This window comes from Oncorhynchus mykiss, chromosome 14, assembly GCF_057628025.1.
Source record: "Oncorhynchus mykiss isolate SJ-2025 chromosome 14, ASM5762802v1, whole genome shotgun sequence".
NCBI classification, from domain to species: domain Eukaryota; kingdom Metazoa; phylum Chordata; class Actinopteri; order Salmoniformes; family Salmonidae; genus Oncorhynchus; species Oncorhynchus mykiss.
The window spans coordinates 12,933,283-12,960,753 of record NC_143035.1 but is presented as its reverse complement, the minus strand read 5'-3'; the positions used below and the strand labels follow the sequence as shown (position 1 = coordinate 12,960,753).

The window sequence follows — 27,471 nt, the reverse complement described above, 5'->3', positions numbered from 1 at the left end:
CTGGCCGTATCAATGATGGCTGTTGATGATGGGCTGTAAGAGTAGGCAACAACACGTCTGCCACGCTGATCCTTAACACTGGGGCACCTCAGGGGTATGTACTTAGTCCCCTCCTGTATTCCCTGTTCACCCACTATTGCGTGGCCAAACACGACTCCAACACCATCATTAAGTTTGCTGACGACACAACAGTGGTAGGCCTGATCACCAAAACACGATGAAATGGCCTTTAGGGAGGAGATCAGAGAACTGTCAGTGTGGTGCCAGGACAACAGCCTCTCCCTCAATGTGAGCAAGACAAAATAACTGATCGTAGACTACAGGAAAAGGCGGGCCGAACAGGCCCCCCATTAACATCGACAGGGCTGTAGTGGAGCGGGTCGAGAGTTTCAAGTTCCTTGGTGTCCACATCACCACATCACCAGTTGTATCATGGTCCAAACATACCAAGAAAGTCGTGAAGAGGGCACAACAAAACATTTTCCCTCTCAGGAGACTGAAAAGATTTGGCATGGGTCCCCAGATCCTCAAAAGGTTCTACAGCTGCACCATCGAGAGCATCCTGACCGGTTGCATCACAGCTTGGTATGGCAACTGCTCGGCATCTGACCGTAAGGCGCTACAGAGAGTAGTGCGAAGGGCCCATCACTGTACATCACTGGGGACAAGCTTCCTGCCATCCAGGACCTATTCAATCGGCGGTGTCAGAGGAAAGCTCATAAAATTGTTAAAGACTCCAGTCACCCAAGTTATCGTCTGTTTTCTCTGATACCGCACGGCAAGTGGTACCGGAGCGCCAAGTCTAGGACCAAAAGGCTCCTAAACAGCTTCTACCCCCAAGCCATAAGACTGCTGAACAATTAATAAAATCACCACTGGACAATTTACATTGACCCCCTCCCATTTGTACACTGCTGCTTCTCGCTGTTTATTATCTATGCATAGTCACTTCACCCCCACCTACATGTACAAATTACCTCAACTAACCTGTACCCCTGCACATTGACTCGGTACCGGTGCCCCTGTATATAGCCTTGTTATTCTTATTATGTTACTGTTTATTATCACTTTTTATTTTAGTCTACTTGGTAAATATTTATAACTCTTCTTGAACTGCACTGTTGGTTAAGGGCTTGTAGGTAAGCATTTCACGGTAAAGTCTATGCTTGTTGTATTCGGCACATGTGACAAATAAAGTTTGATTTGATTCGATCCGAGCGTAATGGAACTTAACGTCCCCAAAGAGGAGTGTTTCATGATTTACGATAGATTGAACATTTCACTTTAGACATAGAGTGCAGCGGTGGTAATTCACTGTTTGAGTAGTAATTTTGTAACTAAAGTATCTGAAGGCCAGTTGAATATGGAAGAAGGAGCAGTTGTTACTCTGAGGAAAGCGAATAGGCCTACTTACCCATTGTGAGGTAGGCCGTTGATAAAATAGGGTACGCGCAAAACTTACTTACGGTATTTACAAAACCACAAGCAGGACAAAGAGTAAACTGGACGGAAATCAATAAGTTGAAAGCAGTGACTCAACCCAAGCCTCAATAATGCCTGATAGCAAGTGCATGAGCAGCAGCAATCATAGCTCAACCATCCCCTGTCTGGCCACAACAGGAAATGAAGAGTTTTACCCAGGGCCACCATAGTCAGTTTTTATAAATGCCAACTTTTGTGTGAAAGCTGGCACATGCATGTTTTTGGAGGTATTTTGTACATAAGCACGGTCTATAAATGAAGCCCCAGGGGCCTGTGAGGGTGGAACATTCTTCGACAGAATTCCTTGCAAGGCCTCATCGGTAAAATCACTGAGTCCCAAAAAAAGTACATCTGCACTCACAATGATGCAGACATGAGACGGAATAGACTCTTTATCAAAGGACAAAAGTATGGAGTGAAGTAATCACTCCATCCACCATACGGATCAGTCGACGTTCACCAAACACGCACGCACTACCCCAGAGATAACCCCCTTGATAGGTGCTCTGCTTCGAAGAGCTGAACACAAAACATTCCACTCTATGTTTTTGAGGCGCCACGGACGCACAAAACATGTCCCAGATAACATTGGTCCCTCAGTCCGACTAAAAACGAGTCTAGACTAGCCTTGGGCTTCCTAGTTTCCACCACATCTTTACTTCTCGTTTCCTTTCTTTTTCACCGCTGTATCCCACTTTTAATCTCACTCTCTGTTCTCATCTCTACCCGACATGCCATCAGTTTCAAGCAGAACATCCGCGTCCACCATCTTTCTCTGCTTCTTTTAGTGCTCTACCTGTGCACGTGCCTGGTTTTACCCATAATGCACTTCACTTAATTAACATCATAAAGGCATGAATGAGACAACACACATTTTCAGGACATAAACATCTCAATCAAGGTGCTAAACCATGCCTTAAGTTACACATTCCAATGTGACCAATTATCCTCCCCGGGACAATCAAATAGGTTTGCATGGACCACAACACAGTTTAAACACTGCACTCCCTGTTTACCAGTCACAACATGAATACATTCTCTACAATTACGAGGGAAAACAAAGTAGGTATTTTTAGACTCTGTAGCTTAAATTTAGTGTTTTAATTGTTAAACACAGAAGTTTGTCTCACGGTTAGTTGCAGGTGGTCTCACAAACAGAGACTGATAGGAAGAGACGGAGAGATACTCTATCCATTAAATCACTCCTCCCCACCTCTCCTTCGGTAGGCACAAGAGAGGTTTAAGGGAGGTCTGTCGAATCCCTGGTTAATAACAGGAAAGGTCTTGCCATTTAAATATCCTCCCGTGTGTGAGTGTGTGTGTGAGCGTGTGTGACAGACACTGAGACCACAGAGATGCCGTTTTTCTAATGGAATGAAGAGATGATGCATATCAGGAGAGTGTATGTGTTCTGTGAGTGTGTGTTGTATGTCGTTTGTGACTCCATAAACACACAAACTCACTTAAAAACCAACCAGAACCAATCAGAGATGACTTTCTCTTTGTCAGTCAAGGAGCCGCTACAATCCTCCCGGCAGTCATGTAACAGAAGAGCTTTAATGAGTAGCTTATGTTATCACACTGTTTTATTGGGGGATGGAGAGGGAGAGATGAAGAGAAAGAGGGAGATGGTGAGAGCGGGGGGTGAGGTAAAAAATGGAGAGATGGAGAAGATGCAGAGAGAGATCCTCACAGATGTTATCTGAGACATGACTTTCTGTGTTCCTTCCTTTCATCTCTCTGTGTTTGATTGAGTACCATGCGGCGTCTGCTAGATGAAGCCTCAGCCTCTCTGCTTCTCATGGCTCTTTAAAGAAAACAATCTCAGAGTAGCCTTACTGAGTCCTGTTGTAAGCTGTGTTACACCATGCTGATATTTTGTTTGAGAATTCAAGTTTGTGTAACATGTTTCATTAGATTACCACATCCCAGCCTGTAAGTCATTTAACCACATATTCACAAGGCTTTCCTCTGTGAGAGCTTGGAGTGCGAGAGTGTGCGTCTCAAATGGTGCCCTATTCCCTATATAGTGCACTGTTTTTTTTATTTTTTTATATATATCTTTGTAATAATGACAATTACAACAATACTGAATGAACAATGAACACTTTTATTTTAATTAATACATAAATAATATATATTAGGTCTCAAATAAATAATGAAACATGCTCAATTTGGTTTAAATAATGCAAAAACACAGTGTGTCACGAACGCCGTCAGGGTGGAAATGACCGAACCAAAGTCCAGCATGGTGAGCATACATTTATTTTTATTTATAAATGTCGCCAACAAAACAAAGAATAAGGAAACAACCGTGAAGCTTACTTCGGCTATACAAGACACTAACAAAGACAACTGCCCATAACTAAGATGGCAAAACAGGCTGCCTAAGTATGATTCCCAATCAGAGACAACGATAGACAGCTGTCCCTGATTGAGAACCATACCCGGCCAAAACATAGAAACAGAAAACATAGAAATAAAGAAACTAGAATGCCCAACCTAGTCACAGTGTTGGAGAAGAAAGTAAAAGTGCAATATGCCATGTAAAAAAGCTAACGTTTAAGTTCCTTGCTCAGAACATATGAAAGCTGGTTGTTCAATATTCCCAGTTCTTCAATATTCCCAGTTAAGAAGTTTTAGGTTGTAGTTATTATAGGAATTATGACGCATCGACTATTTCTCTCTATACCATTTGTATTTCATATACCTTTGACTATTGGATATTCTAATAGGCACATTTAGTTTTGCCAGCCTAAACTCAGGTGTTGATAGGTGCTGTGAATCAAGCATTGCTAAGAGTGGCTGGCAAACGCAGTAAAGTTTGAATGAATGCTTAAGAGCCTGCTGCTGCCTACCACCACTCAATCAAATATCAAATCATAGACTTAATTATAATATAATAAACACAGAAATACAAGCCTTTGGTCATTAATATGGTCAAATCCAGAAACTATAATTTCAAAAACAAAACGTTTATTCTTTCAGTGAAATACGGAACCGTTCCGTATTTTATCGAACGGGTGGCAACCCTAAGTCTAAATATTGCTGTTACATTGCACAACCTTCATTGTTATGTCATAATTATGTAACATTTTGTCAAATTAGTTCGCAACGAGCCAGGCGGCCCAAACTGTTGCAAATACCCTGACTCTGCGTGCAATGAATGCAAGAGAAGTGATTTCCCTAGTTTAATATTGCCTGCTAACATTAATTTATTTGAACTAAATATGCAGGTTTAAAAAATATATACTTCTGTTTATTGATTTTAAGAAAGGCTTTGATGTTTATGGTTAGGTGCAGCCGTGCAACAATTGTGTTTTTTTTGTTGTTGTTGCGCTTTTGTTAAATCATCACCCTTTTGGCAAAGTTTTTTATTTTGTATTTTTTTATTCCACCTTTATTTAACAAGGTAGACTAGTTGAGAACAAGTTCTCATTTACAACTGCGACCTGGCCAAGATAAAGCGAAGCAGTTCGACACATACAACAACACATGGAATAAACAAACATACAATCAATAATACAGTAGAAAAGTTTATATACAGCATGTGCAAATGAAGTAGGATAATCGGCCATAATCAGCATCCAAAAAGGCCGATTACCAATTGTTATGAAAACTTGAAATCGGCCCTAATTACTTGTCACATTGGTATGAAGAGATTCTGGAGTAAGGCCTCGGGTCGAAGACCAAACAAGCACTATACAAAAACACAGGATTGAAACCCAAACAAAAGAGCGAGGAGTACCTTGAATAAATAACACACGCACACAATGATTAACACATGGGACGAAACCCGTAATCATCTGCACGATCCACAAGGGCACGAAAGCCAAAACACACAGCACAGGTACTTACACGCACCAACGGACATACAATAATTGTCTGCCCAATGGAAACCAAAGGGCACATATATACAAATACAATCAGTGGGAATAGGGGACAGGTGTGCGTAATGAAAGTTCCGGAGGGATCCGTGACAGTACTATATACAGTGCCTTGCGAAAGTATTCGGCCCCCTTGAACTTTGCGACCTTTTGCCACATTTCAGGCTTCAAACATAAAGATATAAAACTGTATTTTTTTGTGAAGAATCAACAACAAGTGGGACACAATCATGAAGTGGAACGACATTTATTGGATATTTCAAACTTTTTTAACAAATCAAAAACTGAAAAATTGGGCGTGCAAAATTATTCAGCCCCCTTAAGTTAATACTTTGTAGCGCCACCTTTTGCTGCGATTACAGCTGTAAGTCGCTTGGGGTATGTCTCTATCAGTTTTGCACATCGAGAGACTGACATTTTTTCCCATTCCTCCTTGCAAAACAGCTCGAGCTCAGTGAGGTTGGATGGAGAGCATTTGTGAACAGCAGTTTTCAGTTCTTTCCACAGATTCTCGATTGGATTCAGGTCTGGACTTTGACTTGGCCATTCTAACACCTGGATATGTTTATTTTTGAACCATTCCATTGTAGATTTTGCTTTATGTTTTGGATCATTGTCTTGTTGGAAGACAAATCTCCGTCCCAGTCTCAGGTCTTTTGCAGACTCCATCAGGTTTTCTTCCAGAATGGTCCTGTATTTGGCTCCATCCATCTTCCCATCAATTTTAACCATCTTCCCTGTCCCTGCTGAAGAAAAGCAGGCCCAAACCATGATGCTGCCACCACCATGTTTGACAGTGGGGATGGTGTGTTCAGCTGTGTTGCTTTTACGCCAAACATAACGTTTTGCATTGTTGCCAAAAAGTTCAATTTTGGTTTCATCTGACCAGAGCACCTTCTTCCACATGTTTGGTGTGTCTCCCAGGTGGCTTGTGGCAAACTTTAAACAACACTTTTTATGGATATCTTTAAGAAATGGCTTTCTTCTTGCCACTCTTCCATAAAGGCCAGATTTGTGCAATATACGACTGATTGTTGTCCTATGGACAGAGTCTCCCACCTCAGCTGTAGATCTCTGCAGTTCATCCAGAGTGATCATGGGCCTCTTGGCTGCATCTCTGATCAGTCTTCTCCTTGTATGAGCTGAAAGTTTAGAGGGACGGCCAGGTCTTGGTAGATTTGCAGTGGTCAGATACTCCTTCCATTTCAATATTATCGCTTGCACAGTGCTCCTTGGGATGTTTAAAGCTTGGGAAATATTTTTGTATCCAAATCCGGCTTTAAACTTCTTCACAACAGTATCTCGGACCTGCCTGGTGTGTTCCTTGTTCTTCATGATGCTCTCTGCGCTTTTGACAGACCTCTGAGACTATCACAGTGCAGGTGCATTTATACGGAGACTTGATTACACACAGGTGGATTGTATTTATCATCATTAGTCATTTAGGTCAACATTGGATCATTCAGAGATCCTCACTGAACTTCTGGAGAGAGTTTGCTGCACTGAAAGTAAAGGGGCTGAATAATTTTGCACGCCCAATTTTTCAGTTTTTGATTTGTTAAAAAAGTTTGAAATATCCAATAAATGTCGTTCCACCTCATGATTGTGTCCCACTTGTTGTTGATTCTTCACAAAAAAATACAGTTTTATATCTTTATGTTATATCTTTAAGCCTCAAATGTGGAAAAAGGTTGCAAAGTTCAAGGGGGCCGGATACTTTCGCAAGGCACTGTATGTTTTAATACAGTACACGTGTGTTGTATAGATTAATGTCTATAGATTAATAAGTGGCTAAGTGCTGCAGCATTCAGGTTTATCCTCTCGCTCTCTCTCCTTCTCCTCTCTCTCTCCTTCTCTCTCTCTCTCTCTCTCCTCTCTCTCTCTTTCTCTGACCTCCAGTAGAGTCATGACCAGCTATAACTCAATTCATTATGGCCCTAATGGACCTCGTCAGCAACACGCTGTTACAGAGATACATCTCTCCCTTTCCCTCTCCCTTTCTCTCTTTCTTTCTCTCTCTCTCTTTCTGACCTCCAGTAGAGTCCTGTCTTGCTATACCTCACCACATTATGGCCCTAATGGACCTCATCAGCAACACGCTGTTACAGAGCTACGTCTCCATCTTCTTTCTCTCTCTATTCTTGCACTTTTCCATGCACTGTACCTGTCTCCCTGCATTCCCTTGCTAACCCTCCTTGTTTTCTCTGTCTCTCTTTTATATGCATATGAGACTGTCAGTGGCGTGTATGTATATGACTGAGTGTGTGTGTGTGTGTGTGTGTGTGTGTGTGTGTGTGTGTGTGTGTGTGTCTGTCTGTGTGTGTGTGTGTCTGTGTGTGTGTCTGTGTGTATTCCTGTGAATGATGTGAACAGCGGTGCTTGTCTTCCACAGTTCGCTCCGTCTGGGGTTGGCTGTGCAATGGGGCGAGATGTTTGAATCCCAAACCAACATGTACTGTAGACTACGTCTGCTTGTCTCTATCTGTATTCTACACAGTCCTCTATGAACCAACCCATAACAGTGGCTATATACTTAGAAAAAAGTGCTATCTAGAACCTAAAAGGGTTCTTCGGTTGTCCCCAAAAGAGAACCCTTTGAAGAACCCTTTTTTGTTGCAGGTAGAACCCTTTTGGGTTTCATGTAAACCCTTTCCAAAGAGGGTTCTACATTTAACCCAAAAGGGTTCTACATTTAACCCAAAAGTGTTCTACATTTAACCCAAAAGGGTTCCACATTTAACCCAAAAGGGTTCTACCTGGAACCAAAAAGGGTTCTCCTATGGGGACAGCCGAATAACCCTTTTGGAACCCTTTTTAGGACTGGACTGAGTATTTTCTTGTAACCACTGTGTGAACATTTATGTATTATTTTCTTCCTCGCATATGAAGAGAACACATTTAGGTCATGCATCTGTTTAGCCGTAGCTCTGAACAAACCCACTTTTAGGATCAATTAAGGAACAGTCTGTTCTGGTGCCAGTTGGCCCTAGACTAACACAACTGTGATTCCTGTGTGTTTAATGTCCCTCGACCTTAACTGACCAGTGGTGTAGCTTCTCTCCCCTGGCCTCAGCTTTAATGCTGGATCTTAATAGGATCAGTGGGAGAGAGGGAGGAAAGGATGAGAGAAGAGAGAAGAGATAAGAGGATGAGAGCTGGGCCAGCAAACACATTATCTTAATCACCACTGACCCCCTCCCTCCCAGCTAACTGACTGAGGGAATAATAGCTACAGAAGATACATTTTCTCTCCCTAACATGCATGCTGACTTGTTTCCTTGCTGTACCCCAGGGTCTCTACAGGGGGAGCACCAGCGCAGACTGTACAAGGAGCTGATGGCCAACTACAATCGTCTGGAGAGACCAGTGATCAACGACTCCTCTCCTCTTCTGGTGGAGCTGGGAATGACTCTGCTGCAGATCATAGATGTGGTGAGGGAGGGAGTGTGTGTGTGTGTGTGTGTGTGAGGGGGGCGGGGGGCATCACTGTGTTAGCTACTTGTTTATGTGTGTGGAGCAATGGCGGTCGTTGCCGTTTAAGATGAGGTAGGATGTAGGATGATAATGTTTTGAATGAGCATGGCCTTATTTCTATTACAGCATATTGGATGACTTCCATTCATATTCCATTCACCCAGCTCAATGTAACATGAATAGGTTTAGGATACTACATGATGCTAGAATTAGCCCTATACCCATCATGAGGTTGCTACAACCTAGACTACGAATTAAAATGTATAACGTAGGTGCACAAGGTCGGGGGGAATTTTGAGTAATCAAGGTGACAGACAGTGACACATTCAATACTGCCTTGCACATTCTTTCCTGCATCTAGCCGATCAAGAGTGTAATCATTAGTCCAACAGATAGTTTCTATTGGAAAAATTCAGGTATGTTTATCACCGTTTCGTTCCGTTTTCTTCCATTTAAGAAACGTTTTTCAACAGAATCAGCGCAATAAATACATCCCTGATCACACGCAAACAAGAGTTCACTTTCATACCAGACACATACTGTACAAACTGCTCGTTGTATATATATATTTCCTTCTCACATCTATCTACGTTCTCTCCTCTCACCTTTTCCCTTCACTTGTGGACTTCAGGCGAGAAAACCTTTCCAAGCCAAACCTTCATATCATGACTGCTAACCGTTACACAAGGCCTACAGACTTGTCATGTCATAGTCAACATAGCTACTAGAATTAACATGTTATTAAACCCGCTACAATCATGCAGTAGACTGTAGTCAGCAGCAATCAGTTTAGCAGTTATACCAGTGGGCCCCGGTGGCAATAAATTAATAAAACCAAAAGCATAGGCCCACCCACAGGCCCACTCACTTGGGAGCCAGCATTCCTGCAGGTGAAGAAGCCGAATGTGGAGATCCTGGGCTAGTGTGGTTACACGTGGTCTGCGGTTGTGATGCCAGTTGGACATACTGCCAAATTCTTTAAAATGATGTTGGCTTATGGTAGAGAAATGAACATTCAATTATCTGGCAACAGCTCTGGTGGATATTCCTGCAGTCAGCATTCCAATTGCACGCTCCCTTAAAACTTGAGACATCGGTGGCATTGTGTGACAAAACTGCACATTTTAGAGTGGCCTTTTACTGTCCCCAGCACATTGTGCACCTGTGTAATAATGATCATGCTGTTTAATCAGCTTCTTGATATGTCACACCTGTCAGGTGGATGGATTAACTTGACAAAGGATAAAATGCTCACAAACAGGGATGTAAACATATTTGTGCACAAAATCTTTTATTTCAGCTCATGAAACATGTGACCACCACTTTACATGTTGTGTTTATATTTTTTTTCAGTAATAGCTAGCATAATTTTATGCTAGTTAAGTAAGTAAAAGTGAGAAAAAATATATACTACGAAATATAGTTAGCCCTCTCTCTTGCTTCTCCTTCATTTTGGAAGAAATTAATTTGTTCAAAACTGTTCAACTATTGTCTTTCTCTCTCTCTTTGAGTCAACTACTCACCACATTTTATGCACTGCAGAGCTAGCTGTAGCTTATGCTTTCAGTACTAGATTAATTCTCTGATCCATTGATTGGGTGCACAATATGTCAGTTCATGCTACAAGAGCTCTGATAGATTCAAGGTTGTCCTCCGGAAGTTGTCATAATTACTGTGTAAGTCTATGGAAGGGGGTGAGAATCATAAGACTCCTAGGTTTTGTGTTGAAGTTACTCTACCCAGAGGAGGACTACCCTACAGAGTGCTGCTGAGGCTACTGTAGGCCTGTGGTCACGATCACTGTCTTCAAACTCCCTGTCCAAGATGAGCCAAGGCGCAGCGTGCATATAATTCCACATATTTTAATAAAGTGAAACTTTCACAAAAAAAAACAGGTAAACAGAAACCGAACGTGACACAACCGTGGAGCACACAAACACACACAGAAAATAAATAATTACCCACAACATTAGGTGGGAAAAAGGCTGCCTAAGTATGATTCCCAATCAGAGACAACGACAGACAGCTAGCTGCCTCTGATTGGGAACCACACTCTGCCAAAAACAAAGAAATAAAAAACATAGAATGGCCACCCAAATCACACCCTGCCCTAACCATATAGAGAAATAAAACATCTCTCTAAGGTCAGGGCGTGACACCTGCATTGCAAAACAGTGTGTTTTAATCAATTATTTGGTGATATGAATATATTTAGTATAGTAGATAGTTTAAAGGATGTGTTTTTCTATTTTTCTTTTTCTGAAAATCTCTGAGGAGGATGGTCCTCCTCTTCCTCCTCTGAGGAGCCTCCACTGGTGTGGAGGTGTATGTTGATGAAACCACGACTGATAACCACGCTTTATAAGGGAGATTTTGAAGCTTTGAACATTGTCTGTTGAGAGTTCTGTGTGTGTGTGTGTGTGTGTGTGTGTGTGTGTGTGTGTGTGTGTGTGTGTGTGTGTGTGTGTGTGTGTGCGCGCGTAGAGGGGACATGTACAGTTGCAGGTATGTCTGTCTGAGGTTAGGTGACGTGTCTGTTGACGTGTAGAGGTAATACATTCCTGCTGTTTGGCTCCTGTTATATAAGACTCCCAGACAGACAGACACACACACACACACACACACACACAGAACACGGTTTCTGATTAGCAACAGTTGCTGCTGCTGTGGTTTTGGAGCTGTTTTGGTGGCTGGATAGCCTCCATGGAGTGAGTGAATGTGTGTGTGTGTGTGTGTGTGTGTGTGCGCACTGTGCAGAGAAACACTGATGGAATATTGCTGTAATATACTGCATATTCATACAGATGCAGCACCTGTGGTTATGATTTGTAATTTGACTAGACTGAATTAATTCTATTAATTTTCTCTTTAATTTGCATACTTTTGAGCACAACATTCTATACTTGTTTTCTAGTACAATATTCTATACTTGTTTTCTAGTACAACATTCTATACTTGTTTTCTAGTACAATATTCTATACTTGTTTTCTAGTACAATATTCTATACTTGTTTTCTAGTACAATATTCTATGCTTGTTTTCTCTCATAAAAAAAAACAAGGGTATTTCTGGGTTCTAAGAGGTTTTCTACAAATTGCTTAATTCTTTCATCTCTGTCGTTTTTCCTCCATCTGCCTCCTGGGGTTTAACTGGTCCGTGTTACTGTTTATTTCTGACACCATATAACAACCAAGCACCGTAGTACAGCTCTATCAGTGTACACCATTATAGGCCAGCCTTGGGAAGCCTCAGTAAGCATGTCCATAGTGAGCCACTCTTGGGAAAGCCTTTTTTCGTCTCCCTACGGGGTTTCCATGTGTCCCCAGCAATGGTATACTCCAGAGTTAGCATGTGTTTGACCGTGAACACAGAGTCACCCCTGACCATGGCGGTAAACAGTGCTCCCTTAGTGTTGATGTAACTTCCTGGTATAGCGGTCCACTGTCCCGTGGTGATGTTGTAACGGTCCATGAGGCAGCGTAGGAAGTCGTCCGAGGGCCCATTGCGCATCACATACAAATTGTCCCTGTGGGCCACCATACAGTGTCCGTAGCTCTGTGGCCTTATCATCGTGGTGGCTAACATCCACTCGTCCTTCGCCGGGATGTACTCGTAGATATCCGTGGTGTCTGGCGGCCTCCAGAAACACACAAACATCCGCCTTCGTGCGATGGCACATGCCACAGCTGCCACAGGCCGTGGTGCGGACTGCACAAACGCCCATTCTCCTGTGGCTACATCATAAGCCTCGGCAGAGGACATTATTATTTTCTGGTGCTCACCGCCGATGGCGTACAACTTCCCCTCGTGCCCCAGAAGGGTGAAGTCGGCACGGGGCTGTTGGGGTCCAGGAAGCACGCTCCACGTACTCGTCCCTGGGTCGTAGCAGAAGCCGCCGTCCACCGTGCCTTTGCCATAGCCGTAAATACCCCCCACCACATACAGCCGGTTGTCCAGGACGGCGATGCCCGCCATGGAGGTGCTGGCGTGGGTGGGGAGGTCTGTTAGGTGCCTCCACTCTCCCTCCACCTCGTCCAGGTAACACACAGTCCTAAAGGAGTCCTTCAGCAGCTCCATAGAGGGTGAGTGGGTTCCCAAAGCGACGAAAGATGCTGGCGACAAAGACTCTGCATACAGTACCAACTCCTCAGGTAGAGTGCTTGTTGCCTCCCCCTTCAGGTCACTATAGGCGTCGCAGAGGAACAGGGCAGCACAGTGGAACAGGTTGGGTAGACCAAAGATGGCCGCTGCGTGGTAGAGCAGGAGGCAGTTGTCAGAGTCAATGATATCGCAGAGATGCTGGGACAGTGACGCCACCTGGAGAAAGGCAGCACATTCCACGGCCTCTATTAGTTCTTCCGGGTCCTGTAGAGAAAGTTTCTCGCCCCTGGACACTGCCAAAGCAATCAGGAAACCCCGTGCATGCACTCCTCCTTTCAGATGCAGCTCATCCTCCTGGCTCTCCCTCATGCCAGACCGGAAGAGGGCGCGGAAGTACTCGCTGCACTGCTCCAGCAAAGCCCGGTCCACAGTTAAAACGCTCCCTTCCAACCTTACCCTCAGAGAGCCTGCCTGCTGCGCTCCCTCCCCCAGCTTGGGGCTCTCACTTTGGGCTTCGGCAGCTCTTTCGAGTCCCTGGCTTCTGGAGGCCTCCATCTCATTCTGAGGTTCCTCTACCTCAAACTTGTTCCTGGTGACAATACACTATGGCAAAGTGACACAGGCTAGGACTGACAAGGTTTTCCCCAGGCTTGATGATATTTCAAGGTGTGCTAGGAGTGTGTAGAGTTGTATTGCTGCCTCTCTGCCTGCTCTGAAAATAGAATGGTGCTAAAGATAGCAACAGCACCGCTCACTAGCGTCTGATTTTAAAGGGAAACTGTTGACATCTAAGCGACATTACAACAGGCTGCAGTTAAAACTCATAGCAAGCGTGCCATTGACAAACAGAAATTACATTTTTACTGCTACTGCCTATCTACCACCAACAATACAAACTGCTATTACTATAAATGATGAAGACAATAACAATATGGTCAAATAAAGTATTGCATTATATAAAAATGACTGTTATTATGCTAACAACTCTAATTGAAGTTTGGGGAAGCTAATTTTCACCATGAAAACGGACCTTTATAATGAAGCATTCCATGCATCATCACATTTCCAGCCATTTGCAGACGACTGTAAGATAGCCTACTATTTGTAATGTGATGAGTAGATTGGTTAGTCATAATTTAGGCTAGTAATATACTGTAACTCAATCACTGTTTGCTAAAAAGACTGCTCAGTGCATGGCTGAACCAGTATAGCCGAAGAGGCCTAGGCTATAGGCTATATCAGATACATTTCTTCTTTCTTTGCAAGAGGAAAAATGTGGCCTTTTATAAACTCATTTCATTCAATTCTACTACACTTTATATTACTGGAGATGTTAGCAGAATCTTTTTTAATGTGAGAAATGACAGGGTAGCCTACTCTGCTGACACTGACAAACAGACATATGAAAACGACACTGTCCATATTATAGGCCTACGAGAAGGGGAGACACAAATAGAAAACGACGTCCACTGGAGGAGGAAATGATTGTCCCGAAACAAACTTATAAGTGGCACTGAGCCAACAATGAAAAAGAGTGAATATGCTCAGTGCACACTCATTGGGAATGTGGCAGATGCACTCCGCTGGTGCCAATAAACTATAGGCCTACTGTTGTTCGCTCAATTAAGTTGAGAATTAAGGAAATTCAATTAGCATAATACAAAAATCCTATAAAAATCGGTACATTTAAGCTAGAAATATGTTTTTTTGCCTTGGATGCGTCTCAGTCCACCGCATCCTGGGATGTTGCACTTCCGCATCTGCATTGAAAGTTGACAGAGCTAGAGCGGTGTTTGTCAGACCATGAGACATCTGGAAAATGTATCTTCTCACAAAATTGTCTGTAGAGTCCGAATGGCATCTCCGGCCCCCACAAGCATCTTAGGACTCATACTAATATGACCCCTCTGTGGAAAGGTGAGACTCTCACGAACACGTACATGTTGGTTGTTTTGCCAACAGGCCTCACAAGACTCATCTGAAGGTCCCCCAGTACCAGTTGAAAAAATGAGGGGAAGTACACTGTACTGTATATACAAACGTATGTGGACACCCCTTCAAATTAGTGGCGTCAGCTATTTCAGCAATACCCGTTGCTGACAGGTGTATTAAATTTTGCACACAGCCATGCATTCTCAATGGACAAACATTGGCACTGAAGACCTCAGTAATTGTCAACGTGGTACTGTCATAGGATACCACCTTTCCAACAAGTCAGTTTGTCAAATTTCTGTCTTGCTAGAGCTGCCCCAGTCAACTGTAACTGCTGTTATTGTGAAGTGGAAGCATCTCAGAGCAACAACGGCTCAGCCGTGAAGTGGTAGGCCACACAAGCTCACAGAACGGGACCGCCGTATGCTGAAGTGTGTAGCTCTTCCTCGGTAGTGAGTCTGTCCTCTGTCCTAGGCTACATAAAGAAACATTTTAAAAAGTAATGAGTTTGATGTAACAAATCACAACATTTAGTTAAAATGTAGATAAACTATTATTTATTAATAATTATTATTAGCACAAAAATGCGTTCAAGGCAGTAGGAGACAGATGAAAGTGCATTTAGCTACTGAACAATGAAAGAAAGTTGAAAACCAGTAGAACATGAGAGAAATAGACTACTGGTTTCAATGACATATGGAAGTCTTTATTAAGTTATTGCCTCCACTGATATGGTGGGATTTTGCCTAGGCTACTTTGAAGCAAGGTAAAACATGCCTCATAATATGTACAAACACTTAAGTATACAGTCGTGGCCAAAAGTTATAAGAATGACACAAATATTAATTTTCACAAAGTTTGCTGCTTCAGTGTCTTTAGATATTTTTGTCAGATGTTACTATGGAATACTGAAGTATAATTACAAGCATTACAATCATAAGTGTCAAAGGGCTTTTATTGACAATTACATTAAGTTAATTAATGCAAAGAGTCAATATTTGCAGTGTTGACCCTTCTTTTTCAAGACCTCTGCAATCCTCCCTGGGATGCTGTCAATTAACTTCTGGGCCACATCCTGACTGATGGCAGCCCATTCTTGCATAATCAATGCTTGGAGTTTGTCAGAATTTGTGGGTTTTTGTTTGTCCACCCGCCTCTTGAGGATTGACCACAAGTTCTCAATGGGATTAAGGTCTGGGGAGTTTCCTGGCCATGGACCCAAAATATCGATGTTTTGTTCCCCGAGCCACTTAGTTATCACTTTTGCTTTATGGCAAGGTGCTCCATCATGCTGGAAAAGGCGTTATTTGTCACCAAACTGTTCCTGGATGGTTGGGAGAAGTTGCTGTCGGAGGATGTGTTGGTACCGTTCTTTATTCATGGCTGTGTTCTTAGGCAAAATTGTGAGTGAGCCCACTTCCTTGGCTGAGAAGCAACCCCACACATGAATGGTCTCAGGATGCTTTACTGTTGGCATGACACAGGACTGATGGTAGCGCTCACCTTGTCTTCTCCGGACAAGCTTTTTTCCGGATGCCCCAAACAATCGGAAAGGGGATTCATCAGAGAGAATGACTTTACCCCAGTCCTCAGCAGTCCAATCCCTGTACCTTTTGCAGAATAACAGTCTGTCCTTGATTATTTTTCCTGGAGAGAAGTGGCTTCTTTGCTGCCCTTCTTGACACCAGGCCATCCTCCAAAAGTCTTCGCCTCACTGTGCGTGCAGATGCACTCACACCTGCCTGCTGCTATTCCTGAGCAAATTCTGTACTGGTGGTGCCCCGATCCCGCAGCTGAATCAACTTTAGGAGACGGTCCTGGTGCTTGCTGGATTTTCTTGGGTGCCCTGAAGCCTTCTTCACAACAATTGAACCGCTCTCCTTGAAATTCTTGATGATCCGATAAATGGTTGATTTAGGTGCAATCTTACTGGCAGCAATATCCTTGCCTGTGAAGCCCTTTTTTGTGCAAAGCAATGATGACTGCACGTGTTTCCTTGCAGGTAACCATGGTTGACAGAGGAAGACCAATGATTCCAAGCACCACCCTCCTTTTGAAGCTTCCAGTCTGTTATTCAAACCCAATCAGGCATGACAGAGTTATCTCCAGTCTTGTCCTCGTCAACAATCACACCTGTGTTTAAATTTTTTTAATATTTTTTTTTAACCTCTTTTTCTCCCCAATTTCGTGGTATCCAATTGGTAGTAGTTACAGTCTTGTCTCATCACTGCAACTCCCGAATGGACTCAGGAGAGAGCCATGCGTCCTCCGAAACACAACCCAACCTAGCCTCACTACTTCTTGACGCAATGCACATCCAACCCGGAAGCCAGCCGCACCAATGTGTCGGAAGAAACACCGTACACCTGGCGACCTGGTCAGCGTGCACTGCACCCGGCCCACCGCAGGAGTCGCTTGTGATCAATGACACAAGGATATCCCAAATCCTCCCTAACTCGGACGATGCTGGGCTAATTGTGCGTCGCCCCATGGACCTCCCGGTCGCGGCCGGCTGCGACAGATCCTGGGCTCGAACCCAGAATCTCTGGTGGCACATACAGTGCCTTAGACTTAGACCACTGCACAACCCGGGAGGCCCACTCACACCTGTGTTAACGAGATAATCACTGACATGATGTCAGCTGGTCCTTTTGTGGCAGGGCTGAAATGCAGTTGAAATGTTCTTTGGGGGGGGGGGGGGGGGGATTCAGTTCATTTGCATGGCAAAGAAGGACTTTGCAATTAATTGCAATTCATCCGATCACTCTTCATAACATTCTGGAGTATATGCAAATTGCCATCATACAAACTGAGGCAGCAGACTTTTTGAAAATTTATATTTGTGTCATTCTCAAAACTTTTGGCCACGACATATTTTCAAAATGCATACTGCCTCCAGCTCATTTCAAATTGTTTTGTCATGCATTGATGAAGCATGCCTTCCGTTGCCTATGCATTTAAATGGTGAATGGGAAGTGCACTTCAATTACCAGTTGAGAAATAAAAATAGGAGCTATTTTTAATCATGGACCAAAAACTTTTTTTAACTCACAATTGCATTTGGAATTGTAGGGCAATGATTATGCTTAGAAAAGCGCTGATTTTCCGCTCAAAGGCTCTGTATGCTGTGCTCGTGTGATAAGTACAATCCATAACAATTATACACGCGCCAATTTAATTCCACTAAATTATGCAATTTAACAGACAGACCTATAAGCACGACCGGTCAAATGTATTTCCATCAGTGAGTAGTTAAATTTTTTTTTACAATATGCCTGTGACACTTTTATTTATCGGCTTTTAATTTTTGGTATTGGCCAAAAGCCGGCTATTACCGGTGTGTGTGCACTGTGTGCACTGTGCAGAGAAACACTGATGGAATATTGCACCATCATTCCATCCTCTCACACTCAGAACAGACCCATGCTGAGACTCTGACACATGGACACATCACCACCCTATAGTAGGCTGTCTAATCCCTATTTTCTGGTCATTAGGTCCTCAATATCCCTATCCTTTATATCCAGACAGGCGGATAGACAGACAGACGTTTACACACACACACACACACACACACACACACACAGCAAAGGGGAAAGTGTGAGAGAGAATACATTGACCTGTGAAGGGTATATAATCATATTTTTACAATGTCCATTTAATCACCAGGCATATTTGTTCCAGTACATCTCTAGGAGAAGGTCAGTAGCCAGATCCTCTGTTCTACCATGCTGCTTAATGATGCAGAGAGGGTTTCTCTAATTTAAACAGGACACAGCCACTCCACTCTCTCTCTCTCTCTCTCTCCTTCTGTCTCAGTCAACCTGCTCCATCCCATCAGCTCTCTGTCAACCTGCTCCATCCCATCAGCTCTCTGTCAACCTGCTCCATCCCATCAGCTCTCTCAGTCAACCTGCTCCATCCCATCAGCTCTCTCAGTCAACCTGCTCCATCCCATCAGCTCTCTCAGTCAACCTGCTCCATCCCATCAGCTCTCTCAGTCAACCTGCTCCATCCCCATCACCACTCTCAGTCAACCAGCTCCAGCCCCATCACCACTCTCAGTCAACCAGCTCCAGCCCCATCAGCTCTCTCATTCAACCCTCTCCAGCCACATCAGCTCATTTAATATTCTTTGAAATCTAAATGAATCTGTGTGCACGTGTTAACAGCTCCAAGACAATGGTTAAGAGTGTTAGGAGTGTGTAAGGAGTATTAAAAGTGTTTAGCATGTTACTGTACAAAAAATGTTACTGTACAAAATATAGTCTTAAAAGTGTGTAGGGTGTGTTAGCAGTATTAGGAGTATTAGGAGTTTGTGTTCTCGCTTCTCCATATTCTGTTCTCTGTCCCGGGCCCTGGGGCAGTGGTGTTTTTCACCTTTGCTGCCAGTCAGTCGTTCAGAGCTGTAGAAACCAGAGTCTGTAAAACACACAGAGAGAACAAAACTGTTTGTGTTTTAAATATGGCTTTTACAAAAGCCAGATCTCTGATCCCATTCGTCAACTAGACTCTGAGGAAAGAGGAAGAGGAAACAGAAAGGGCATAAAGCCGTGCGTAGCTCAGGAGGGCATGCACAGTTCCCGTCAGGGCTAAGGTAGATTTTATATTTGCTCTGAAATGTTTGTTGTTGTGTGTATTGGCTTTGGCTCTGTGGTCTGGTTGTAGCTTTAAAACATGTAAATAATGTAACCTTTATTTAATTAACTAGGCAAGTCGGTTAAGAACAAATTCTTATTTACAATGACAGTCTAGCCCGGCCAAACCCAAACAACGCTGGACCAATTGTGCGCCGCTCTATGGGACTCCCAATCACAGCCAGATATGATACAGCCTGGATTTGAACCAGGGACTGTAGTGATGCCTCTTGCACTGAGCTGCAGTGCCTTAGATCGCTGCGCCACTCGGAAGGCCAAATAGTGTGCTATGGTTCCTTTGGTGTGATCTAGTTCAGGCTCAGGCCGGAACTGTGGTGTGTATGCTGGTGTGGTCCTTTGTCTTGGTCCAGTCTGTTGGTCAGGTCTAGTTGAGGTCTGGTCCAGTCTGTTGGTCAGGTCTAGTTGGGGTCTGGTCCAGTCTGTTGGTCAGGTCTAGTTGAGGTCTGGTCCAGTCTGTTGGCCAAGTCTAGTTGAGGTCTGGTCCAGTCCTGGGGTCTAGTCTAGTTGAGATCTGGTCCAGTCTGTTGGCCAAGTCTAGTTGAGGTCTGGTCCAGTCCTGGGGTCTAGTCTAGTTGAGATCTGGTCCAGTCTGTTGGCCAAGTCTAGTTGAGGTCTGGTCCAGCCCTGGGGTCGAGTCTAGTTTAGGTCTGGTCCAGTCCTGAGGTCTGGTCCAGTCTGTTGGTCTGGTCTCATTGAGGTCTGGTCCAGTCCCGGGGTCAAGTTTAGTTGGCCAAGTCTAGTTGAGGTCTGGTCCAGTCCTGGGGTCTAGTCTAGTTGAGGTCTGATCCAGTCCTGGGGTTGAGTCTAGTTGAGGTCTGGTCCAGTCCTGGGGTCTAGTTGAGGTCTGGTCCAGTCTGTTGGTCAGGTCTAGTTGGGGTCTGGTCCAGTCTGTTGGTCAGGTCTAGTTGAGGTCTGGTCCAGTCTGTTGGTCAGGTGTAGTTGAGGTCTGGTCCAGTCTGTTGGTCAGGTCTCGTTGAGGTCAGGTCCAGTCCTGGGGTCTAGTCTAGTTGGGGTCTGGTCCAGTCTGTTGGTCAGGTCTCATTGAGGTCAGGTCCAGTCCTGGGGTCTAGTCTAGTTGAGGTCAGGTCTAGTCTGTTGGTCAGGTCTCGTTGAGGTCAGGTCCAGTCCTGGGGTCTAGTCTAGTTCGGGTCTAGTCTAGTTCAGGTCTGGTCCAGTCCTGGGGTCTAGTCTAGTTTAGGTCAGGTCCAGTCTGTTAATCAGGTCCAGTCCTGGGGTCTAGTCTAGTTAAGGTCTGGTCCAGTCCTGGGGTCTAGTCTAGTTGAGGTCAGGTCCAGTCTGTTGGTCAGGTCACGTTGAGGTCAGGTCCAGTCCTGGGGTCTAGTCTAGTTGAGGTCAGGTCCAGTGTTGTGACTCAGGGCAGGGCAGTGAGACTCAGATGGTGAGGGGGCCCATGGGTCCTGTCTGGGAAAGGCTCAATGCATGATTTAACGCGATTGGCTAACGGGACGAGCACAGCTGCCAACGCTCCACTGGGCATGGGTGTGTGTGTTTGTGTGTGTTGTTAATGTGTGTATTGATGTGTGTGTGTGTGTTTGTGGGGGGGTGGGTCGTGCATCATGCAGAGCCGTCTTTAGTTAGTTTTTCAGTCATGTTGAACACTGAATGTGGCCCAACTTTGACCTTCTGGATGATGATTTGATTTGATGCAGAAAAACAACGAGTAGATGAGAATGCGCCACATGATTTTGGGGATATTTCAGAGGAATAGCTACTTTAAGCATGAAATCTCCCTGGTGTCAACACGTCATATTTTACCTTTCAAAGTAGCCTACCTGTCGCCATAGCTACAGCACAGCTCTACACATGGTTCAATGTATACAGCTTTGAGACAATAACAGGACTGCTTGATTAGGTGTAATGGTTTAATCACTGGCAGTAATGTCTCTAGATCAAGAGTCATAAACTGGTATTACAGTAGCTGATTAGCATAGTCAATTTAGCCTTTCTGACACGATGGTCATTGGTTAGGCCATGCCACTGCAAACTAACAAGCTAGGCTTCAATTGTTAGCCACACACCTTGTAATAACATAGCAGATACAGTATTAGCTTAACATAGTCCAAATGCTCTCAGAGCCTGCTTCTGTTAGCATAGCACAGTGGATATTAGCCAGGATACTGTAAATTGGTGATTTGCTATCTGTGGAGTTAATCGTTTATTTACTACCTTTGCGAAAACAACATTTTAGGTCAGGTCCCCATTCCCCCCTGACACACTCACTCACACCCACTCACACGCACTGAACACATCACATATTAAGATGTTGCTGCAAGTCATTTCTTGTGAGTATGATTACAGGGAGTGTAAAGGGCAGTAAGAGGGGGGCAACACTCTGTTATACTATTTATACTTTGGCACTTAAGATAATGCTGCATTTGATGGGCTGTGGTGTTTATGTTTGTTTGTGGGAGAGAGAGAAATGAGAGAGAGCGGGAGAGAGAGAGAATTACTTTTCACATTCCACAAAGTCTTGTTAATAGTTTTCTACATTGTGCAAGCTAATTATATTGCAAATTAAATTCCAATCTGTGGGTATCTATTTCCTGCTTGTGTTGGGGAGCCAGTTAGTTTTGATTGGCTTCTGGCTCCCCATAGACAGCAATTAGACAAGCATCAAACACCAGCCCAGACACATTGTTAGACTTAAAGATACACTCTGCAACTTTTGTATAATTTCAGCCAGTAGTTTGAAACTGGTGCTCACGAGCTAAAACTGATTCCCATTTTTTGTGTATTACGTCATCCATTTCGTGTGATAAGATACAAATTTTGCAATTTGTGTGATATGTTACAAATCCAATTTGTGTGATATGTTACAAATCCAATTTGTGTGATATGTTACAAATCCAATTTGTGTGATATGTTACAAATCCAATTTGTGTGATATGTTACAAATCCAATTTGTGTGATATGTTACAAATCCAATTTGTGTGATATGTTACAAATCCAATTTGTGTGATATGTTACAAATCCAATTTGTGTGATATGTTACAAATCCAATTTGTGTGATATGTTACAAATCCAATTTGTGTGGTATGTTACAAATCCAATTTGTGTGATATGTTACAAATCCAATTTGTGTGATATGTTACAAATCCAATTTGTGCAACATATTAAAGGGCAACTCCACCACATTTCATTATCTTCAGCATTATACCATTGTCAACATATGTGAAAACAGCGCATTTCTACGTTTTGTAAAAACATTTTTTTTTTAAAGTTCTACCCGATGACATCACCATCATGCTTTTTTTCTTTTAATCCTACGCTGTGATGTCACAGAAAAGCATGTTTTTAGGACCTTTCTTATCTTTTTTACCGTAGATCATAGAAACACGTTGTTTTCACATATGTAGACACTGGTTTGGTGCTGGAGATGATGAATATGAGGTTGAAAAGAGGTGGAATTTACCTTTAAGAATTTGTTGTGCTTAAGATCCAGGAGTTCATCTTGAAGGGATAAGAATGATAACAATCTTAAAACATTCAGATGGGAAATGTTGTTTAAAGTGCCTATGCCAAGGTCTTATGACATTTCAAAGATGTGACTTCCATTTTTTTGTGAAACTTTCCATTGGACTAATGAGGGAGACAGTGAATTTGCATGTGTTTGCATGTGTGTTTGTGTGGTTGGTGGGTGGGGGGGTTCCCATGGTAAGAGATGCCATATCCAGCACAGGAGGCTGCTGAGAAAGGGAGTGATGTTGCAGCCAGCCACCAGGGATGTCCAGTGACCCTCACAGCTGAGCGATGCAGGGCTGTATAGTCAGTCGGTGACCTTGAGTTGGTGGAGGGTTGATATTTTCTCTTCATAAATTTGACCCTAACAGCCTTCAACACCCACCAAGCCCGCTCCCATCTGCTAGTCAGACACAATTACTGCAGGATCAGAACACACACATTGAGGAGAGGGGGATCTGCAAGCTGTCGCTACACACACAAGTACACATTCCCTTTAGAAATAATGGCACTGTCTTCATCATCGGGGTCATTTGATGGAATATATTGTCACATAGCCTCCACTCTCAGCCCTAATTTTTAGAAGTGAGTGTTAGTGATTGATAGAGTGGAAGAGAGGCAGAAACCGACAAAAGTGAGATCGACTTAGAGACGTCCTGTAGAAGGAGAGAGAGAACAACAGAGGAGGAAACTTATATCTGTCTAATCACTTATTTACTCAGATCAAGCAGTCTGAGGTCTGTCTCTCTGCTGTGTGTTGAGTTGTTTAGGTTCATGGGGCTTATTGTTTTAGATTGAAACGAGGCGCCAACTATATGCTGCGTGCCTCCACTGAACCCAATGCGTATAAAAACACTGTGGTTGCATAAATGCGAGGTTTCACAGTCCAGTTGTTTTGTACCCATACCAAACCAAAAGCAAACAATCATCAAAACCTTACCCTTTTCTGTTTACTGTGATGACTTCCTGTTGTAGCCATTGAATTGAATTGTTCTTACCTTCTGTCTTTCATCAGGATGAGAAGAACCAGGTCCTGATGACCAATGCATGGCTACAGCTGGTGAGTAAATGGTTGAGAACTGAATAACACACAATTACCTATTATTTTCTCATGCATAAAATTGTACAGTTGTATTCGTCACATGCTTTGTAAACAGGTGTGGACTAACAGTGAAATGCTTACAGGCCCTTCCCAACAATGCAGAGAGAAAGAATAGAAAAGTAAAACATGTCAAATATAAGTAATAATAGGTACACATAACTAACGTTAACATGGCTATATACACCGGTACCAGTCGATGTGCAGGTGTATGAGGTAATTGAGGTAGATACATATAACTAGGAATATAGATACAGATAGTAAACACTAGCAACAGTGTATGTGATAAGTCATAGTGATAAGATAGTCTGGGTAACTATTTAACTAACTATTTAGCAGTCTAATGGCTTGGGGGTAGAAGCTGTTCAGGGTCCAGGTTCTAGACTCGGTGCATCAGTACCGCTTGCCGTGCGGTAGCAGAGAGAACAGTCTATGCCTTTGGTGGCAGGAGTCTTTGACAATGTTTAGGGCCTTCCTCTAAACTTAACGCTGACACCGCCTGGTATAGATGTCAGGGAGCTTGGCCCCAGTGATGTATTGGGCTGTACACACCAAGCGGGGATGCAGCCAGTCAAGATTCTCTCAGTCGTGCAGTTGTAGAACTTTTTGAGCATCTGAGGGCCCATGGCAAATCTTTTCATTCTCCTGAGGGGGAAGAGGTGTTGTTGTGCCCTCTTCACAACTGTGTTGATTTGTTTGGACCATGATAGGTCCTTAGTGATGTGTATACGGAGGAACTTGAAGTTCTCGACACCTCGGTCAATGTGAATGGGGGTGTGATTCTCTGACCTCATCCCTATAGTCTCGTTGTCAGTGAGCAGACCTATCACTGTTGTGTTGTCGCCAAACTTAACGATGGCGTTGGAGTCGTGCTCTGCCATCCAGTCGTGGGTGAAACAGGGAGGACATGAGGGGACTAAGCACGCAGCCCTGAGGGGCCCCTGTGTTCAGGGTCAATGGATGTATTGTTGCCTACCTTCACCACCTGGGGGTGTCCCGTCAGGAAGTTCAGGATCCAGTTGCAGAGGGAGGTGTTCAGTCCCAGGGTCCTTAGCTTCGTGATGAGCTTGGAGGGCACTATGGTGTTGAATTCTGAGCTGTATTTGCTGAACAGCATTCTTAAATAGGTAATCAAATCAAATCTAATTTTATTTCTTACATACACATGTTTAGCGTATGTTATTGCGGGTGTAGCGAAATGCTTGTGTTTCTAGCTCCGACAGTACAGTAACATCTAACAAGTAATATATAACAATTTCACAACAAGACAAGCAATACACACAAATCTAAAGTAAAGGAATGGAATTAAGAATATATAGTATTTGGGCAAGCAGTGTCAGAGAGGTATAGACTAAGACACAGTAGAATAGGATAGAATACAGTATATATATATGAGATGAGTAATGCAAAATATGTAAACATTATTAAAATGACTAGTGTTCCATTATTAAAGTGTCCAGTAATTTCTAGTTTATGTATATAGGGCAGCAGCCTCTAATATGCTTGTGATGGCTGTTTAACAGTCTACTGGCCTTGAGATAGAAGCTGTTTTTCAGTCTCTCGGTCCCTGCTTTGATGCACCTGTACTGACCTCACCTTCTGGATGATAGCGGGGTGAACAGACAGTGGCTCTGGTTGTTGTTGTCCTTGATGATCTTTTTGGCCTTCCTGTGATGGTGGTGTAGGTGTCCTGGAGGGCAGGTAGTTTGCCCCCGGTGATGCGTTGGGCAGACCGCACCGCCCTCTGGAGAGTCCTGCGGTTGCGGGCGGTGTAGTTGCCGTACCAGGAGGTGTTGTGTCTTCTTCACCACAGTGTCTGTGTGAGTGGACCTTTTCAGTTTGTCAGTGATATGAACGCCAAGGAACTTGGACGTTTTTCACCTCCATTGCGGTCCCAGTGATGTGGTTAGGGGGGTGCTCCCTCTGATGGTGCTTTTGTCCAAGTGGGAAAGGGCTGTGTAGAGTGCAATAGAGATTGCATCATCTGTGGAGCTGTTGGAGCGGTATGCAAATTGGGGTGGGTCCAGGGTGTCTGGGATGATGGTGTTGATGTGAGCCATGACCAGCCTTTCAATGTATTTCATGGCTACAGATGAGAGTGATCCTGGTCGATAATGATTTAGACAGGTTACTTTGCCGTTCTTGGGCACATTGACTATGGTGGTCTACTTGAAAGATGTAGATATTACAGACTGGGCCAGGGAGAGGTTTAAAATGTCAGTGAAGACACCTGACAGCTGGTCAGCGCATGCTCTGAGTACGCGTCCTGGTAATCCGTCTGGCCCTGCTGCCTTGTGAATGTTAACCTGTTAAAAAATCTTATTCACATCAGCTAAGGAGAGGGTGATCACACAGTCATTCGGGAACAGCTGGTGCTCTCATGCATTGTTCAGTGTTGCTTGCCTCGAAGCAAGCATGGAAGCCATTTAGCTCTTTTGGTAGGCTCGCGATATTTAGCGGGATTTCTTATGAGCGTCTGGATTAGTGTCCCCCTCCTTGAAAATGGCGGATGTTACCTTTAATCCATGGCTTCTGGTTGGGATACGTATGGTCACTGTGGGGATGACGTTGTCAATGCACTTATTAATGAAGCTGAGGACTGATGTGGTAAACTCATCAATGCCATCGGATGAGGCCTGGAACATATTCCAGTGCTAGCGAAACAGTCCTGTAGCTTAGTATCTGCTTCATCGGACCACTTCTGTATTGAGAGCCTAGGGTTGGACGGTTTCCAGATGTTCATATTGTCATACCGTCCTTCTCTCGTTCCAGGATTTACGGTATTACCAGTTTAGTACACAAGGGGGCACCAAATAATTCTAAAAGATTATTGGGCATTTGTTACTAGAATGCTAACAAAATTAGCAAAAGTAATATGGAATTTCCATGGAGGTTGCTAGCTAAATATGCTAACGAGCACAAACGAAAATAAACACATTCCAAATACAGGCAATCCAGTTCATAAAGTTATTCATGTATAGGTAGGATCTACCAAATGTCATTTTTGGTGAGTTTGGACATTTGCAAGTGAATATGAACAAGAGACATTGTGGAAATGAACAACGTTTTTTGATGCATGCTTGTCTGCTCTGAAGCAGCATGTTGTGTACAAACTGTCTGTCTTGAGTCGCTAGCGCAACGGGCATGCCAGCTTTGCTCAGAGAAGATGGGGGAGGAGCAGACAGGCCAAGAACAGAGAGAAGGAAAATACAAGGAAATCAAAAGATAGCAGTGGCAGCTGTATAGACAACGCATGCAAAGGGCTTTGACATCTCAAACATGGCAGAAAGCTGACACAATATGATGCCCTGTCACCTTATTAATTCAGTAACTTACTTAGATAGCTAGCAAGTTAAACT

The 27,471-nt window shown here is 43.6% G+C and overlaps 2 protein-coding genes across 2 annotated transcripts in view; one reads left to right on the top strand and one right to left on the bottom strand.

The window, feature by feature from the left end:
* LOC110488815 (neuronal acetylcholine receptor subunit alpha-7-like) overlaps positions 1–27,471 on the top strand; it is a 78,903-nt gene that overhangs the window by 22,163 nt on the left and 29,269 nt on the right. The window contains exons 2-3 of the mRNA XM_036942961.2: positions 8,662–8,801; positions 24,029–24,073. Of these exons, the coding sequence (XP_036798856.2) occupies positions 8,662–8,801; positions 24,029–24,073 (185 nt within the window). The remainder of the gene's footprint in view (positions 1–8,661; positions 8,802–24,028; positions 24,074–27,471) is intronic.
* LOC110488812 (kelch repeat and BTB domain-containing protein 13) lies at positions 10,123–16,909 on the bottom strand. The gene has a single exon (XM_021561218.3). It carries the CDS (start codon positions 13,496–13,498, stop codon positions 12,068–12,070), a length of 1,431 nt encoding a protein of 476 aa, XP_021416893.3. The 5' UTR covers positions 13,499–16,909; the 3' UTR covers positions 10,123–12,067.

Excerpts from the sequence above, each read along its gene's own strand:
- LOC110488812 (XM_021561218.3), bottom strand. The coding sequence starts at position 13,498 with ATGGAGGCCTCCAGAAGCCAGGGACTCGAAAGAGCTGCCGAAGCCCAA.